This window comes from Ammodytes marinus (genome assembly GCF_949987685.1).
Source record: "Ammodytes marinus genome assembly, chromosome: 1".
Classification (NCBI taxonomy): Eukaryota; Metazoa; Chordata; class Actinopteri; order Uranoscopiformes; family Ammodytidae; genus Ammodytes; species Ammodytes marinus.
Window position 1 is genome coordinate 22,379,525 of NC_137230.1, and position 20,249 is coordinate 22,399,773.

The 20,249-nt window shown below is 42.8% G+C and overlaps 1 protein-coding gene across 1 annotated transcript in view; it reads right to left on the reverse strand.

The window, feature by feature from the left end:
- Window positions 1-20,249, reverse strand: part of gpc5a (glypican 5a) — a 113,089-nt gene that overhangs the window by 69,957 nt on the left and 22,883 nt on the right. The window contains exons 3-6 of the mRNA XM_080026376.1: window positions 11,476-11,936; window positions 10,800-11,033; window positions 10,014-10,147; window positions 9,400-9,525 (exon numbers count right to left, since the gene is read on the reverse strand). Of these exons, the coding sequence (XP_079882502.1) occupies window positions 9,400-9,525; window positions 10,014-10,147; window positions 10,800-11,033; window positions 11,476-11,936 (955 nt within the window). The remainder of the gene's footprint in view (window positions 1-9,399; window positions 9,526-10,013; window positions 10,148-10,799; window positions 11,034-11,475; window positions 11,937-20,249) is intronic.

Consider the following 20,249-nt stretch of genomic DNA (forward strand, 5'->3'; position numbering starts at 1 on the left):
TTGTTGATGGGAGGCATTGTGAGTAATCTCAACGCACGCACACACACACACACACACACACCTTCTGCCGGCTGGTACTCCTCAAGCCCCCCCCCTCCCTACCACCCCCCAGCATTAAGGTAAATAAGGGCTTCCAGCAGAGAGCCAATGAGCACGGGCCACCGAGCAGAGATGCATGTTTGTGTTGCCTTCCTCCCAGGACCTGCTCGTTTATCTTGGCTGTCAGGTAAAGGGCAGACTCAGAGAAGGTGAAACTTTTTTTTTTTTTTTTTTTAATAAGGGTGGCTCGGTTTCCATAGAAACTGGGAGGACAACATTACAGGGACAAGGATGAGACAGCAGCAAGGTCTGGTCTCAGGGCATCCCGCAGTGTGCCACGTTGTTGTTGGAGACATTTGTATGTGTACATCAGAGAAATGAAAGAGCTTTTTAGATTAATTCTCAGGGAGCCTCCAGACACAGACCTTTTACTGGGGGAGGTGAGATTAATGAGAGCACACACACACCTAGCTTTCAGCTTAGGTCAGGAGCTAAAAGGTAGCTTTCCACTTATAAAGAGCTGCTGAGTCTTCTGTGGGTACAAACTCCCTGGAAAAAGAGAAAATACCTCCGAAGACTGTTGTGCTTTCTTGATAAGGAAATTATACTGCAGAATGTACACAGCTTAAAAACACATGGAAGTCGTGAGAGGGGTCGATTCACCGACTGTAACTTTTGTTGTGAAGTAATGAATAATAAAATACTGAACGGCAGAAAGGTTGCCATTAAAACTGTCAATATTCTAAATGCGAGCTACCTACTCATTCAGAATGTTCTCCGGGCTAAAAGTGCATGAAGAAGAAACAAATGCACAGGTAATGAATACTTAATGACTACTACATTTTTCACTTTGTGTCAGTAAATGGGAAGCATGTTTAGTTAGCAAATGAGTGGAAAATGAAAAAGGGAAAACAAAGTTCCACACGCATCGTGAAAAGCCTGCAGTTGGAGATAAACCCTGACAATGATACAAAGATATAATGGTCTTTGTGTCTTTCTGCGAGAAATGAAGTCTCTTCTGGAGCAAAACTCAACATGGATATGGTCCGCATTATAGTCATAAAGTAAGATGTCCTTGGTAAGACAGCACAGAACTCTAATTCACGCAGACATGCTTAGAGCTACTGCAGACTGGTGTTGCATGCACTTTTAGGCATTACGCTTTTATTCTGAATTCATTCCAGTGTTGTGATCAATAAAGGAAGAAATATTTAGGGGAATGCACAACCAAGTCTCCATACACAGAAGAAAAACATGAAGACAAATAGAACGATCTTTAATGTACATGTCCATTACTATTGGTCTGTGGTTTACTGGTCTGTGTTGCAGAACTATTCCTGATATCTATGTTAGGAATGCCTTTTTTCTTATCAAAGCAATGTTGCAGTGTCCTTGTGATTCAATCACAAGACAGGGTTTTATTCAGCATTTCTTCAATTCTTTAAGCCTTTTAAGACCAGACCAATAGATCTCACTCACGCCAACAGTTTTCTCGCCAAAGACGTTCTTGCTACCTCTGCTCCCATTGCATGAGCATTAGCTTTTCCTTTTTATTCTGCCTCTGATTTCTCTCTGAGGTAAAGCGGAACAGTAGATGGAGACAGGCTGATAGCACCACAACAGGGGTGAGGGTGTGTGCTCTGACAGCTCATCAGTGGACAATAAGGCCTTGGCTGTTAATGTCCTGCTACCTGGCACCACTGCAGGGTCACAATCTGCTCCAGATGCTAGATGCAGGCACCCAACTCAGTGGCAGCGGATGCGGGGAGGGAGGGGATCAGTGCTCAAGCAGCAAAAAGGGAGTGGGCTCACTAAAAAATAAATGGGACAGGATTCACACACACACACACACACACAAACATGCACCACCTGCAGCCAGCCAACTCTGAAACTACTGCCCTTCCGCACAGTGGTCTCACTGGCAGTTACTGCAGCAACATCAGGGATAATATCTGAGCACAAACAAATGAAATCTGTCTTTCCCAGAGCGCTAGATTGAAAATGTATCTGTTCAGAGCAATAATGCAAAATTCAAATAGGCTGGGGCTTAAGCAGAGACACAGGCACACAAATTCACACTCTCACACACACGCACACACACACACTTCTACAGCATACAGGCGTGCAAGAGGGACTTAGGAACTCAATTTAGTCAGCCAGAGAGAGTTGTTGATTCTGTCACTTGGGATAATCGTCAGGATGTGGTACTCTGACCGAGCCCCATGCGTCTAAACCCAGTCAGGATATAAGGTCATGTTGGAGTGGAACTCTAGCCATGCAGCACCCAGACCTCAAGTGCTCCAGTGGTTTTGTGGTTATCTGCAGTAGCCAGCTGTCGCAATACAGAGGAGCTTCTGAAGAACGTCCCCTCTCCTCTCTGCCTCTGCATCTCATCTTTCCCTCCTCTCTCATCCTCTCGCTCTCTCAATTAAAAATGTCCAATCGGCCAGCCATCTCTGTTCTTCTCTCTTTTGTCTCATTTTAAGACGTTTTCATTTGTGGATTATTGTTTTTTGCTGCTAGTTTTTTGAGCGTTTGTCCAAAAGAGTCAAAACATTAAGCTATTACATTTGGTGTTAGGAGTCACAGGGTAAATTACCAGGTTGGTTCCTAGACAGAAAAACCTCAGCTATATTTGAATTCAACTTTATGAACTGGTAGCTTTTGAGGTGTACTGCAGATTCCATAGCACATTTATTTCTGAGTAGGTTTTTTTTTCATGGGATGGAGGAAGAAAAAACTCCCTTACTTTGTCAAATGAGAGTGACTAAGAGGACAGCTATGCATAATATATGTGACAGTGCGTGTTTAAAAGGTTATTGCTTTCCGTAAAAAAAATTAGGTCAGTTCATCATCACAACCCAACGCAGGAGATGGCAGCGTGACTTGATGTTTTTGGCTGTGTAACTGTTTCTCACTTAAATTCAGTTTTCTGTCTGTCACTGTCTGTCGCTGTCAGGGCCAACATGGATAAGAAGCGCCACAACACGGCATACATCATCAAAAGTGATGCAGAGCAGCAGTCGAGTGATCAGCAATCTGCTATGTTTCTGGTGTGTGTGTGTGCGTGTGTGTGTGTGTGTGTGTGTGTGTGTGTGTGTGTGTGTGTGTGTGTGTGTGTGTGTGTGTGTGTGTGTGTGTGTGTGTGTGTGTGTGTGTGTGTGTGTGTGTGTGTGTGTGTGTGTGTGTGTGTGCGTGTGTGTAAGACAAAGTGAACAGCTCCACCTGCTGGTCAAAGAGAAGTATGACAACACTTAAACAGGCCCCAAAGCATGCATTTGGATTTACGACCACAATGACCACAGTCATCTCACTGAATGGAACACCACAGCTTTGCCAGTGGGCTTATTAATGGACAGAGATTTGGCATTAATATATGACAGGAATAAAGATATACAGCTGTGATATATTATTCCATGCAGTATATTGAGCGTCCTCTGCTTTATGTAGTCTACATGTAATATGAGTTTGACAAAAGGTAGTTATCCTAACCCCTTTTTCTTGTTTTTGTTGGTGAAACTGGTTTTTACTATTTATTCTTATCTCATTAAATGCCTATATATATATAAAGTATATAATAAGTATTGTAGCAGTATGTTGTATCGGCAATACATCAATTATATCGGACCTCAAAGAGGTGTAAGTACCTCTTATGAGCAAAGTCCAAAACTGTTATAACAGAAATTCAAATTAATGTATTTGTGACTTGCAAGCGTCCTGCTTTGTAAAAGGTACAGTCAGCATATTGATAAACAGTACATGCTCTATATCAAAAGGTTCCCAACATAGGGTTCAGGACCCCTGCAATGGGTCACAAGGTCAATGCCAGGGATAATGAGATGAATTACAGCGTAGGAAAAAATCAAAGCATTTTTTTTTCCTTTTCCTTTTTAATTGAATCTTAGCTTTTTTTCTTGTAAATGATTTAATATGTTTACCTCCAAATTACATGTAGGCTACTGTATATTCATCAGTTTTAAATGGTCTCATGCTAAAACAAAAATGAAGTGTGTAGAGTTAGATTTCATTATTCAGCACATGCTGATGCTATTCAACACATTCCCCTGATGGGAACACCGGCTCAGACAACCCTCAAATTAAGAAGTATGCTCCCCGAGCAGACTGGCGTAACCTAAGCTCTTGATGCTTTTTCAGTTCATTCCTATTAGCAGAGCTTAAAAGATGTCATTTCAGGCAAGTCACGGCAAATCAGCCGAGATTCCCATCTAGCTAGGGGATGGAGGCGAAAAAAGGCCAGAAATGATGCAATAGTGAACAGAAAATAACAGAGCAGAATCAAATAGATATGAATAGAGAAGCATACTGTAGACATACATTAACAGAATCAATCCTTTCCTCTGCTAAGTGGCCACACACTGAGGAAAGTCCGGGGCTCTTATTACCATGTCATTGACCTCTTAAGGATTAACCGGGCAGCGAGGAGACACGGTAAAGGTCAAAGGTCAGCGCTCAGACAGCCGCTCCGGCATGAAGGGTGGCCTGTTACACCAAAGGCCACGCTGATATCTGCCCGCCTGTCTTCATGCATCTTTTTCGATACATACTGGAGCATCCACTTGCTGATCCCTCCGTGTTAAATTCCAACAGCATGCAGGGTCAGTGGGCTTATTATCGTAAATATCAAAACACTGTTGTACTCAATTAGAAAAAAGGATCTCTGAACATATAAACACACCGCCAAACACCTGGTGTGGTTGGCAGGCAAGAGACCAAGTGCAGGTGGGGATGAATTAAAGCAAGTCTACACCAGAGGAGGTAATCATGAATAAAACATCACACTTCCCGTACTTGTTGAGGCTGAGGCTTTTTAGCACTGCTATAACTCGTGGTCGCCTGAAGGGGAAATAAGAAAATATTTTTTGTTTTATATAAAATATACATTGAATGTATATGTGCTACTACCCTCCACACTCTCACACATACAGTACGTCCAAAGATCAGTTAAGTAAATGTGTGGCAATTAAAAAGGAACAAGGATCCCAGTAGTTATCTCTCAACTAATGCCATTTTGTCTTTGTCCGTCTGTTACTCCAGCAGAAGCAAAGAAGAAATGGTAGCCTGTGTGTGTGTGTGTGTGTGTGTGTGTGTGTGTGTGTGTGTGTGTGTGTGTGTGTGTGTGTGTGTGTGTGTGTGTGTGTGTGTGTGTGTGTGTGTTTTCATTGAGAGGGGGCAGCTCATGGCAGCCTGCCAGTACTTCAGTGTGTATGTGTGTATCCATGACGGATGAAGAAAGCATGTGGGAATGTGTTAACCTTTGTGCCCAGACGGGGGAAAGTGTCTCCAACCAAAGAAGATCCCGTCACTTCCACAGTTTGAGGGATGTTTCGCTGTTTAATGTTTTTATCGCTTGCTGTCCAGTGGACATAAATCACAGGAATCACCTTTGCAATCAGTCTTACATTGAGACAGATGTAAGGGCATAAGAGTCCCTTCAACCACCATATCAATAAACTGGGGCTGGATATGAATCTTAATTTTTTTCCGATGAGCCGACACAATAAGAGTTCTGCTACAAAGAATTTAAACTTTTGTCAGTGCCTCACTTTGAAAAATGGAAACCTGTTTTTGGACAACAACGTTTTTTTTTTAATTCAAAGCAGCTATACTCAGAATTTTCTATATTAATATGGGATCACGATGCTAACGATATGGCCTGCAACTTCCCTGTTTTGATTAATTCTCTTCTGTGTTGTTTTTAATTGCAGCAGTTACAGTAGCTGTTTTCAGCTTTAAAAGCTCTAAAATACACTGAAAATCACCTGCTTAGCACCAAACAGACAGACCGACAAAGTTAGCCACTAGCTGATTAAAAGATAGAAAGAGTCAAATATATCCCCCACGACTTGGTAGAGACCAAAAACAGAGGTAAAAGAGAATGATAATTAGACTTACGGTCATCAGGAGGACATGAACACAGCAGCAAATTCAAACATCCAGGAGAAATTATAATTTCTCCTGGTTTTGTGTGGCAACTCTCGCGCTTCAAAACATTGGTCTTTGGTTTGCTTCAGCTTCCCTAAAAAACACTGAAGTACTCAACATAAGGGGCGGCAGTGGCGAAGTGGGTAGGGAGGTCGTCCTCTGGAGTGCAGGGTCTGAGGTTTGATCCCCTGTCTCCCAGCCACATGTCGAAGTGTCCCTTGGCAAGACACTGAACCCCACATTTCTCCTGATGGTTCAGAGAGCGCCTTGCATGGCAGCTACTGCCATCTGTGTATGAATGGGTGAATGTGGTCAGAAATCTTAAGCACTTAAGGGCTGAGAAAATCGTCTAAAAAATGCTATATAAGTCAAGTCCATTTACCATTCACCATAAGCAGCCTTTCAAGAATACTGCCAGAATAAGGTCAAAGTCTAAAACACTTGAAATTGGCCATATTGTTTTAAAATTAGTAAATACTTGATGGATAAATTAATAAACAAGACTCACAACTTTATGAGTCATTAGAGGCCAAATTCCAGTTATTTAGACACATTTTTTATGTAACCGAGTCAGTGTTGAGGTGTGATATCCCGCCAGGCCTACAAATGTCATGGTATCCTAGAGCAAAAACAGCCCAAATAGCTGTTATGTTTGCTCTTCAGGAATTGGGAATTGTAAATTGAATCTTATTCTTTCTGTTATTTTGTATCATGTCTGATTCTTGTCATTCCGGCCCTGCACATGTCTGTGACTCAATGTGGGATTATTTTCAGGTAAAATGAGCTGTCACAGAAGATGACAAAACTGTTAATAAGCCAGAAATCGAATAGTTTTCCTCCCAGTATCAGTGTGTAAGTGAGGGACAAGCTTGGAGACAGAAAAATAATATGTTTTCCAAATCTCCCCTGAAGCGAGATCCCATCACCCACATTCACACGGACATTGCGATAAAAGCTGCCGGTGTTTTTACTCTATGATCTTATCTGATTGTTTTTATCTTTTTGTTTACCCGAGAACCAGACGAGGACATGCATTAAATCTCCCTCAAATCTCATGCTACTGTGTCATGGTTTTTATCGTCTCTGCTAGTCCTGTTATAAGACAAAGCTTTGGTGCAGCTCACTACTTTCTTAGGACCATAAAACAATCTATGCCTGCACGCACAAAGAGCCGTTATAAAGGGCAACCGCGCACATTCAAATGTACAGTTTTATACACACACACACACACACAGAGCAACCAAACCAATCGTTTAAGGTCTCCAAGGCCTCGATAAGCTTCTGTAAATCAGCCACCATCTGGCAATGAGTTTTAGTCCGCTCTTTCTCAGTGGATGTTGGGTTATGACCCGTAGGCAGGAGGTTATTTATTGCTTTTGTCTCAGCTTGTGTTGACTCCCAGCCACTCATCTATGGTCCTGGGCTAATAGAAAGCAACACAGGGTTGTAGATCTGCAGGAAGCGCCCGCTAAGCCTGCAGGGACTTGGCTCCAAAGTCTCCTCAGAGCCTAGATTGCTAATGCCTCTCAATTCCTCAGCTTGTCCCTCCACTTTTTTATTATTCGGTAACAACAGACGGGTCAAAGTGAAGACCTGTGAGAGGACCTGCAGTGAACCAGTCCCTCTCAATGAGTGTCAGTTCGAACGGGTTGAAGAGGAAGAAGGGGTCAAAGAGCTGAGAGAAGCCCCAAAGAATGTTAACATTTCCAATGGACTAAGATGATGGACAGCCCTGCAGCTTGTCTGACTAGCCTCTTCTTTCTCCACACCGAAAAAAAAAACATTCTCTATTCTCAGAAATGGCCGCCTCCTTTGTAATGGTAACTCCAAGGTGTTAAGTTGGGAAAATAACAGAAGAAGATGAAACAAATCAATTGGTAATGCCCGAATGAAACCTAACCTTGGTACACTGAGATACTAGGAATGCAGTGAAAGACCTTCTCCTCCTTCACCCACCCCCCCCCCCCCCCCTTCCCTCCGTCTTTTTCACCTTCACACAGCAGCTGTGAAACAATCTCAACAAGGCTGTCACCCTTTACAATGGAGCGTCTAAACCGAAACTGGCAACACCTCCAACCTCAGCGTGGTTTGAAATACGGGCCCGCTTGCCATTTCTACAGCGCCTGACAGCACCTGACAGTTAAGAGGAACAACCACAGACTGAGGATATACGAGAGGGTCCTTGAATGATGACAGCACAGGTAAGATGGAGAGCAGTGATGTAATGGAGACGAGGCCGCTGACTGATACAGTGAAAAGGGACAAGTTTGTCTGACCTAGTTCACAACCATTCATATCCGAGATCTATGTCTCTGTGAGCACAAACAGTTAACAGAATAATTCTATATTGGTGTCAGCTTGTTTGTGTGGAGAGTAGATATAAATGTGTGTGTGTGTGTGTGTGTGTGTGTGTGTGTGTGTGTGTGTGTGTGTGTGTGTGTGTGTGTGTGTGTGTGTGTGTGTGTGTGTGTGTGTGTGTGTGTGTGTGTGTGTGTGTGTGTGTGTGTGTGTGTGTGTGTGTGTGTGTGTGTGTGTGTGTGTGTGTGTGTGTGTGTGTGTGTGTGTGTGTGTGTGTGTGTGTGTGTGTGTGTGTGTGTGTGTGTGTGCGTGCGTGTGTGCGTGTGTGTGTGTGTGTGTGCGTGTGTGTGTGTGTGTGTTGTGTGTATATGGTCTACCCATGCCAGGATCACACAGTGAAGTAACTTCATGCCAACTAAAGCCCTTCTCAGAAATACGGAATGCATAATAACCTTGCTGACATCATGGCTTCATCCAGACATGACAGGCACATTTAAAAGAAATCTTTGTGCAATATTTCAAAAGTGTTGCACGAGGAGGAGCAGAGGCAGATCGAGTGAGAAAGCAGTGTGAAACATTTGTGGTGATTTAAAGGAAGACAGGTGTATCTATTCTCACCCAGGCTGCACCACTGATGGGTTGTTACATTTGGTTTGCTGATGAGGCCTTAATGAATGACCACCGTGAGCGTGAGGGTCACTCCAACCCTGCTCGTCACAGTAAATGCTGGGATACAATTACCCGTTCATTTCATCATGTAACTTTATTAGAGAGCGAATCCTGCAGCCGTTTTAGAACATCCAATTGAGCACCATCATTGGATGGCAGGATGTTCATTTCGGACTTTTCCTTTATTAAACCACGCAGCAGGCAAAATGTACATTATAGAAAGAGAAAGTGTTGCTCAAGGGATATGTGGTTGTAACCTATTAAATCTGAATAAAATGTCATGTAGAAGCATCAGGGGTGAATGGATTGTTGGAGGAAAATGATTTGATTAGAATCATTTGCTTCTCCTTTCTCAGAGTCACAGATGTCAACCTTACTGACCTTGGCAGCACCATGAGATAGCAGAGATAGCTGTACATTTATCCAAGTAAAGCCTTCTTTAAAACAAACCTTTTAACGATATCCGTCCCATTCCAACAGGACATCCCATCACCAGAGGCCAGCTCACTCACGCACAGCTGATCTGCCAGGCCGCCGTAGTATGTACGGTAGAGACGCAGACTGTTCAGAAAGTCCCTGAAAAAGCAGCCACAAGGACAGTTAATTTATTTTTAACAAAGTGGTTTTCATATTAATTGTGGATTAAAAGGTCCACTATGCAGTTTTAGGGGATGGGGATACATTTTCAGAGCCTGCAGTTTATTTACAAAAACTATTTACTCAACACTCTTAGTATCATATTGAATAATTATATCATCATAAATCGAAACACAATTATTTTGAGGCACCTGGAAATATGTTTGTAAACAAAACTGTGGGCCCTTCTGCTGTAAACAAAAACAATGAAACAGCATATTTGCATCGCGTTTGGTGTGAAATATGTCACGCAATGATTATTACGCATGTGGCGCAACAAGAAAATTGACATTTGGTGTGGTCGCACCATTAGAACCTTTTCACTTCTCTGACGCACCCCAAAGTTAGATAGTGCACCTTTAAATTAACTAAAATCCGAAAATGACACTTCTTTCTATGCACGCATCTCTCATCTCTCACGCACTCACCTTCTTCTGGCGACTAGCGAGTCCCCTGACACTCTGATGAGAGCTTTAAGAGGGATGGATTCCCTGCTGCTGCTGTCCTGGATGCTGACCGACTGTGCTGGCTTCCTGCTTGGTGGGCCACACAGTTTGTGTACCTATTGCCCAATGAAACAACCACTCAGTTAGGTCTAAACACTGAGGGATTAATGTGCATTTAGTGACTAAATTATTTTGCATGACAAATTAGCCTTATTTTAGAAGGTTTTGTGACAGCTGGTTTGTACTCATGCCATTAGTGCAGCCAAGCCTATCATCTCTATTTTCTGAATGCACTGCATGTGCAGCCTATCAAGACAACCACTAGATGGAACTATGGTGCATCAGAACAAGAAAGGCAGTGTATTTCAGGAACAAACATGTTGAGGGATTCAACTCATCACAAACAACATGAATGTAGACAGAAAGGTAATAATTTAGGGTTAGGCTTTTGGAGATTACTTGGCTTTTATAGATAAAGACTTCTTGTGGGTCTGTTGTAGGTGTAATGTACAATTTCAAGCAATCGATCTTCAGGCCACATAGCACATAGCCTACCTATCTGACGTGGAGCTACAAGCTGGGACGGCTGTGTAATTCATGATAAAAAGCTCTCCCGGATCAACTGAAATGTTAAACATTTGATCTATTCTTCTCCCATTTACCCTGTCAAATGTACTAGTGATATACTGGTTTTCTTTCTTTCAGTACATTTTCAAGCACACTGCCCTAAACCAAACTCAAATCACTCCTCTCAGAAATGTTTCTGACCTGTGCTGAGAGGCGGGGTCCATTTTTCTGTGCGTGCCCGACTGCATCATGAATCAGCGTGTGAACTCCCAGAAGCACTTGCTCCAGATCCTGCGGTCCTTGCATCCGCGCTGACAGGCTCTCCAGTGAGCTAACAAAGTCCCTCCAGTGGGCGTCGATCTCGGCCATGCTTGCCAAACAGCCCCGCATCACGTTAAGACAGTAGCCCATGCAGGGCTTGGACTGGGTTAAGCCCTGTGAAGCAAATCACATTGGTGGTCAAATACGTCGGTAAAGACTTTATATTAAAAGGAAGCGATATGGTCCTTTTAGCTAACTTCCTGTCAGTGACTGCAGTTGCAGTCCCCTCCCTACGTCTTCCTCAGATAGTGCCGCGATGGAGAGCAGCGAGTCATCGTTTTCAGGCACAGAGATCCGCCTCTTTATAGTGCTCTGTCTCCTGATTGGATAAAATACGAGCGGGATACTCGAAATTTTAACTAGCAATTACTGCAAAGATGAATGACTGGGAGACCTGTGTTATGAACTGCGCATACTGTTTAAGTAATTGCTGTATGAATATAGACTAGATTGATTTAACACGTAAGGCCTATATTAACAAAGAAAATTAGCTTTCTTCTCCTTTAATTTGGATCGATGAACTCACTTCAGAGACATTTGCGTCCATATACCATACCTGGCAGTGAGGACAGTAGTGCATCTTGAGCAGGGCCCGTCTGCACTCGCGGCTCAGCTGTAGGTGGTCCGTGGTGTTGATGACTTCGATGCCGAGGTGCAGCGCCTGAAGAAGGAGCTTCCCGGAGAAGCCAGAGCGAGCGATCTGTTCAGCCAGGAGGCCGGGAGCCGCACCAAACGGTCTGACGTCACGGCTGGACGAGCGTACACACTCGGCGTAGCCCGGAGACATGTTGCTCAGGCCCGGATTGACCAGGCGATTGTAGACCAGCGGGAATAGAGAGTCGAAGAAGCGCTGTACCAAGTCATCCACGTTGAGCTCCGACCCCAGCAGGAAGAGGCTGATATCGGTGAAGAGTTCCTGCACAGGGCCCACGGCCTGATCAGCCATGCTGCGGTACGACTCCGTCAGGATGACATTGGTGTGATTCTCCGCCTGCTGCAACAGGACCTCAAAGGTGTCTGTGGGGACGGACATAGAGAATAAGAAAACTAAATATTACAGAGAGTCCTTGTATCACATTTCAACACATTTAGCATCAATGTATAAGGCGGAGTCAGTGATTCTGGGGGAAGCGTGCTATCTAAATCACTTTGTCAAAATCTGTGAGTATCTTAACCATCCCCTATATGTCCGTAGGCTACTGTGTGTGCAATGAAATATAATTCCAGCATTAATATATACACAATAGGCTCCTTAAACAGACATGTTGACATAGGCTACCCTTCGTATAGCCTACATACCAGTTTACAGAGCCTGAGCTGTGTATCAACACCAGATTTTAATTTTCAGCCCACACAGTAGACCTGCGTACAAGTAGCGGATCATGAGATGATATTCAATGATTTTGACTAAAAAAGTGATTTTGACAACAAGCGTTCTTCAAGTTCGCTGACTCCACCTTTAAGTTGTCCTCGCTGCCTGTTGAGAGTTATGGATGCAAAGAAGAAATGAAAGCCTAAATATTTTCTCACTGGTAAGGTTGAAACTACTGTACAAAAATATGAACAGGGCTATATACAATACAGGGCTCTTAAAGGGCTTTTACTTGGATAAAGAGAATAATCTTCAGTAGTCCCTGCAGGAGCTGAAGCTGAATGTGTCTTTCTGGAAAGGGAGATGAGTGCGTGTAGAGAAGCAAATTGTACTTTAAATCAAAGAAAAGTGGAACAGAAAGTGGTAAGAACACATCAGCGTGAAAACTGCTGTGCTACGAGGAGAACAGAGTGTATATAGTGTTTTAATAAACCAACCGCTTCTACCAAAACCAGCATGAGTGGTGTCAGGGAGATGAGAGCAGAGAAAGACTCCTTGTGTTATGGGAGTTACTTGAGTGGGAACAAGAAAAAGTAGAGAAAATAGAGAAAAGAGGTAGGAGAAGAAAAACATGGCAGAGGTTAAAGAACCGAGCTGAGGGAGAAGAAAGGTTAATAGAGACAGGGGGTAATGGAGAATGGAGCAAATTATTTCCTCAGAGAATATGCAACTATAGGCTAATAATGTCCGTGCGATTTGCATACAACACACGTGCTGTTATTAAAGCATGCACACATGAAAGACTCCAGGATTTACAAAGATGAGATGCTCACTATCCTCAGAACATGGTTTTTCACCCATGAATTTTTTTTTTTATCGCCATAAAAAGTAAATGTCAAGCAAATTCTGCTGAGCTCCACTCCTGAAAGTATTTCTGTCTAATTCTCAACAGGCCCCTGCATCCAGAGGCAAACGGGACATCATGCTGTTTCTCTTTTGTCTGCCACAGCAGTGTACCAGTCGCTGTAAGCAGTGCATAGCATTGCTTACAAGTGTGTTCCTGTGTGTGCGTGCATGCATGAGTGTGGAGCCTTAGTGAGGGAAAATTAAAAAGTCACATTAGGGGAGAAAATGTCAAGGTGTGGACAGAAATGAAAATAAAAAGGTAATCGACAGTGGGCACCTGTACATTATGTTCAAAAAAAGTAAAGACATAACAGTGCAACTCAAGGACAAGTTTGACATTTTGGTAATGATTGTACGCTGAATTAGAAAATTGACCCTCAAGGTTGATAGCTGAGCTTAGCTTAGCTGAGCCGGGAGAAGTGACTTATTAGGAATCTCTGTTGGTTTCCTGGCAACCACAGTTACGAAGATTCCAGGAGCTGTGTCGGATTTAGAAATTGTTCAACACAATACCTCCCTGGAAAACCTCTTTCAACGCAGCTTCACCAGACTGCTCACATCTGACTACGTAGTAGGCTACGCCACTTGATCCATTTATTAAGGTCAATATCAGTTGAGATACCAATACAGTCTATCACATGGTAGCCTACTTACTTTTGGTCAGAGGCAAATAAATAGCCTAGGCTATTTGTGACACAAAGGAGAATAAAAATATCAAGCGTGAATTTTGAAACTATCATGTTTTTTATTCTTAAATGAATCAGATTGTTTTCTTAGAACACAGCAATGACATTTTACCCATTACAGTACGAAGTGAGCCCTATGCCAGACAAGAAGGAATGAGCTCATGCACAATAACAAAATGGTTCTCGCCTTTATCCCTTTTGTCTCCCCCTTGTTTTCCAGTTTTTGTCTCAGCTAATACCTGAGCCATGGCCATTCTCCCATCATGTGCTTGTCATGAGTTGCGAGGCAATAGTCGCGGGGTAAAGGTCTGGAGCCGCCTAGGGGGCTGAGAGTCTGAGAGGGGGGTAACCAGTGTGATGAGGAGCTTAGACGGTCAAGAGTTGTGCAACGTGCAACGATGTGGAAAGATTGACCGAAAGCCCCCCGGAGAGGTGGGGAACAACAGACAGGGGGTCTGCTAGCCTGCCTTGAGGCTTTTAACACAGAGGTAACTCAATCTGATCTGGGGTCTGCTTCTATGACCTCCAGGGAGATGGTCTACAAAAGATAACACTCAATGATTTCTGTTTGTGTGTGAGAAGAAGAAGCATGCGCCTCCCTAGGATAGCTTTCTCACAGCATGAGAGAGAGAATGGGTAAAGAATGGAGAGTTGGATATGTAAGTGCAGAGTGGATGCTGTGTCTGTGGGAATAAGACAGACAGATAAAAGACAAGCCTGCTTACAAGAACAGAAAGAAATATGTGCTCATGGGGTACAGTTAGAGATTACTACAGCCCTCAGGTGTATGAAGCAGAGCAGGCAGAGTTATGAAGGGTCCCACAGGGATTACAGCGCATGCTTCAGGAGGAGCTTTAACCGCGTTAAGATGCTGGGGGTAATGAATCCCACCTGTCAAACCACAGACAAACAAATAGTCTACCTGTGCAATAAACTAACGTGTCTGTGTTTTGTCTCGCTCACTGTTTTTTTTTTTAACGTATCGTGCTCTTCGTGTTAAGTAAATCTTGTCATGGATTAATTTACTGATGTTCCCGCACATGCCCTTCTAAACACTTCTGCTGCGGGTAGAAGAACGCCCACACAGAAGTTTCAAGCTGTCCAAGCAGTTTTAATGACTTTTTTTTTTTTATCTCTCAGTTGGAGACCTAGACCAGCGGCCAAGCTTCTGGGCAAGCCTGGGGACAAATATAACACAGGGAGGGGGAAAACAGTGGTGCAGCAAGAGTAAAAAGGAAGAGGATGAGAGATCATGTTCATGTCTTAACTTTTTTTTTGAAGGCCGAAATATTAAAGCCTGTCCAACGCTATTTGCATTTGAAACAAGCCAAATACTGCTGTAATCAATATTTTAATATTTATATTGAAGCTATAGAGCGGAACTTTTTCATAATAAGGAAAGTCGATTAATTTAAAGCCATCGCAAAACGAGTTGATACAAAGTTGATTAAGCCTATTAGCTCCACAAAACTCTCTGTATTTCTCAGTATGGCAGCGTTTACAAACTGGTGTCACCCACTGACACTGGTGCAGGAGCTCAACAAGCAGACAAAATATGTTTCAGTTGTTGATTCTACTAATACAAACCTGGATGTAAAGCAGAAGGTATTAAATCCATGAGCCATCACCGAAGGCTTACCTCATGCAGATGCACCGAGATTGTTGTTGTAATTACTGAGAATTCCTCATGGGGGCAACAGAAGTTACAAACTAGAGCTTTAAGAGTAAATGTAATGTGTAATGAGAAAAGGGTCGATAGCTCATAGCTCTCAACTTCAATGTTTAGGTTCAACTCTCATCGCTTTCATCAACTTTATTTTCAGGAGCAGCAGGTGACTAAAAAGCTCTGATAAACCCACTGTACACCACCTGCCCAGCACCAAACGGCAGACAAACAAAGTCAGCAAGCAGCTGGTGAACATAGTTGAACGTTTAACAGCTAAAGAGACACATATCTCCCTCAGGAGCTTGTGGACACAAGAAAAAAGGGAAAAGGACCGTCAATATTGGACTTGCTTCCATAAGGTGGACGTAAACAAAACCTCAAATTATTGCTAATGTTAATCTGTGTCTGCTGGATGTTTAAATCAGCAGCTGTTGGCTAGCATGTTTGCCAAATCAACTTTATAAGAAGCTCATTTCTGCTTTTTGAAGACGACGATTGACTTTTAAGACGGTCTCTGGGTGTGTTTCCATGCTCTATGAACAGAACAAATGAGAATGTCCCAATGTGCCTGTTTTGCTTGCTTGCGTGTGTGTGTGTGTGTGTGTAAATGGACTTGTATAGCGCTATATCTCCGTTTATCACAGACCCAAAGCGCTTTACATTGTTTTTTGTACACATTCACCCAGTCAAACACACATTCATACACCGATAGCAGCAGCTACCACGCAGGGTAGGCTTAACTAAGCTAACTATCGGGAGCAATTCGGGGTTCAGTGTCTTGCCCAGGGACACTTCGACATGTGGCGGGGAGACGGGGATCGAACCTCCGACCCTGCACACCAGAGGCTAACTCAGGTGTGTGTGTGTGTGTGTGTGTGTGTGTGTGTGTGTGTGTGTGTGTGTGTGTGTGTGTGTGTGTGTGTGTGTGTGTGTGTGTGTGTGTGTGTGTGGGGGGGGGGGGGGGGGAGGGGGGCGGGGGGGTTGTTGCTTTAACTACACAAATATTTGGAAATCTTACATCATTTATTTTATCATCCTATTCTTTTTTATTTTTTTGCTGTTGTGAGCTGTGTAAACCAGTTTTCCAGAAGGTCTCACACAATGAGGACAAAGAACGATCGACAATTTAAATTCAGAAGATTAAAAACACCTCCATGTATGTTTGAACTGTAAAAAGCACAGGTATTTCTAATGTAACTTGTACCTATTTGTATGCATGTTTAAAAATATATATTTCAGAATATTTCATTTTGTCTTTATGAACATTCAACTGTTTAGGTTGATATCGAATGCTGGTTAATGTTGGCAGTTATGACGGAAATATTGTGCATCTGAATACATAATGTGCATCATTTTGAGTCACCAGAAGCTAGTACAACATGGCAGTCATCATCCTGTATGGGGTTTTCTCCATCGCCTGCTGGCGTGATCCAGATATATCGACTATTATACAGCGATCACAAAGCCCCCTCAGTAGAATTCTACAGCAGCCGAGCGTTTCTCCACATCTAAAAGGCTTTTATAATTTGATCCCATTTTCTTCCTTTCTTCCATAATTGCTGCACTTCTCATTTTCTTTAACGTAGGATGATCTGGTTAACTGTGACGGTGGTAGCTAACCAAGTGATGAGTCACACTTAGGGTCAAGGCTTCTGGCGGATAGCACTTAACTAGAGCAGTATATAATCCCCTATGTGTATATGTCCCTCTCTGTTGTCTATCTCTTTATGCCCCTGTGCATCTCATCATATTTGGAGGTGACAGATATTCAGACATTCAGTAAGCGGATCAAACATCAGACGCATACAAGAAGTTATCACAGTGGAAAGTACAATTTGCAGTCAAAGTAAAACTAGACACAAGGATATAGGTAAAGCTACCTGAGGGTGTGAACTGATCGGAACTGATAAGAAAATGCTCTGTCTTGGTTTCACCACCAGGGGGAGACATGTTTCATTTTAAGGTGCCGAAATTAAATCAGTGGAATAATACAGACTGGTTAGACTAACATTTGACTGTCAAACAACCCCTAACCCCATCTAGATATTTATTATAAACTCTAGTAAAAGTACAAGAATATTAGAAATATTAAACATATGGTACAAACAGCCCCAAACATTCACACATTCCCTTCCTCTCACGTTTAGTCATCCTGATTTGTTCTGGTTGTCAACAAAAATCCTAAAAAAATAACTAAATGCAATTCTGACCCCATTGCATTCCAACCAACAAACAAACTTCTTAATTTGTATACCAAAGTGGCACAGATGCATCTTCCTTGCTGCAATATTTACAACTCCAAAAGCAAAGAGTAGATCCGCAATTTCAAAAAAGAGATTAGGTGACATAAAGACTTAACAGGCTTTTGTGCAGGCGTGGTTAATATATGAGCACTTGTAGTTTAAGCTCCTGCCCCCTCTCTCTCTCTCTCTCTCTCTCTCTCTCACACACACACACACACACACACACACACACAGTCACTCACAGAATAAGCAGAGGCACAGTTGATATGTGCCGTATTGCAATGCAAAGCATCCCCAAATATGCACTGTAATGTGTGGACAAATCACATCAATATCAGCCACTTTGTTTGAAGCTGGCTGTGCTTCCAGGTTTCCAGTGCTCAAATGTCAGCAGCTGACCTCAGCTGAGCTGTTGAGCAAGGCAAAGGATGGCTTTTATTAATGTGATTCATCCTCTGTGAATGGCTGTGACCACAACAGAGGAGCCAGTGACATCTGATAGGCTGCAGAAAAGGCCATACTCCATCTAGAGAGGATGAGTCAGTGGCTCTGCGGGTTCAGCTCATCCCAGAGCAAGAAAGACACACAATGAAAGTCAATGAGTCGCAGGGTGCCACAGTGAGTGTACAGTCAACAGAAAACTATGTCTTCATTGTGGCATGGCAGAAGATGAAAAGAACACCCGCACACTTTGTTGTTCCAGGACGAGGTGAATGAAATTTTTTTAATCTTTATAATTAATAGTTTCCCAGAGAGAATTTTGTAATGCGTTATGAACAATAAGAAAGATATCAATTTAAGTAAACACAACTCTGGGCAGTAGTTGAACTGACCATAATAAATTAATGCTGCCTTCCAGTTAACTGGAATTAATTCACTGGAAATGTATAAAAGCGTATGGATTAAATAACGTCTCTACTTTCCCTGAACTTTGTGCGATATTGCATCGTTATTCCCAGGTAACTTCTTTGAAATTAACATTGGAATATACATTTTAAAAATGACAGAACCGCAAAATAAAGATTTAACACATGGACCTTGTGCCTGATTAGGTCCATCAATTTCTTCCATTTTGGACATCAATAATGTATGCTTTAGATTTACCTGGTAATACATTATTATTATGTTTATTTTAATACATGGCCTGCCTTCCTCTCAGGCTGTCAACAGGAAGCAGGTCTGGTCTGAAGCGTTATGCTAACAACTAACAGACTTGCTGGATGTAAAACGTGTAAATAAACCTGCCTGTAATCTCTCTCTGCGAGAAGCGGCGGAACACGTTTACGACATCACAGAACTTATTCACCGAAATCCACTGAATGCAGGACTGTCGCACTTTTGATAACAGTTTTAAATCTTCTTATTTCAGCTTTATGTGGTGTGACAAATTGCCTGTTTGTGAGGAAGAGGAAACAGCTTCCGTAATGGCACAACACAGAGCCTCCCATGTTTTATCCCATGTTTTATCCGAGGGAAGAGTCTGACAAACACACCTGGTTGCTCGGAAACCAAATGAACGTGTTAAAAGACAGACGATTGACAAGAAAACAGAGGAGGTGAAAGGAATCAGACATAGCATCAAGATCAAGACAGCATCATCGCACATGCAGACCAACACGCAAACAGCCTGGCACAGTGTCCAGATTGAAGCAGAAGATTGAGCACAAAGTGTTATTCAGTGTGCGTGAGTGGGCTCAGTGTACCTGCCTGCTCTGATCTACAAACCAAACCACAGAGTAAAAACCGGGCCTTTTATGCACAAGTGTGTTTGTGTGAGTCAGGGGCATGTGGGAGCATGTTTTATCATGAGTAGGGGAGGAATACGTGAAGAGGTAAAGGCCATATCAAACTGCCCCGTCTCAAAGTATGTCTGTACACACAAGTCCTCAACCTCCTGGATTGTTGAACTGCCTCCTTTTACTACTTGGCAACAAGCAGCAGCAACAACGCAAACACCCACAAGCTGACCACTCTGATCTGCAGATGGCAAAAAAATAAATTCCCGAGAAAAGTTAAAAAGCCCTGGGATGTTTTCTTTTTCCTTCCTTCTTCAGTTTCAATAAAGGGAGCATTGTTTTAAAACTGAAAACAGTTGCCTGCTCAGAGGTGTTACAGACGTGTGCTCTGGCTCAGGGTTTCTCAGAGAAAGACTGGACTAGGAGGGGGGGGATGAGATGTGATTGATTTTAGTCAAAAGTATGCAGGAGCAATGGAGAGGGAAGGAAAGGAGGTGGTGAGAAAGGCTAGGAAAAGAAAAAGAGGAGGAAAGAAAGGATAAAAAAGGGGAGATACATTAGGACTGTAAGTCATTTTAATCGGTCGGGCTCAGCTTACCATCAGCCCTTATCTGTGTACTTCCTCCTCCACATCAAAAAACACGCTCCTCCCTACATATTAACAGCTGACAAACACATATTTATCCAGAACAAATTCATAAATCTGACATATTCCCCGTTAACCACAACAAAAGCGACATCCTTCCTTCTCTCTCTCTCTCTCTCTCTCTCTCTCTCTCTC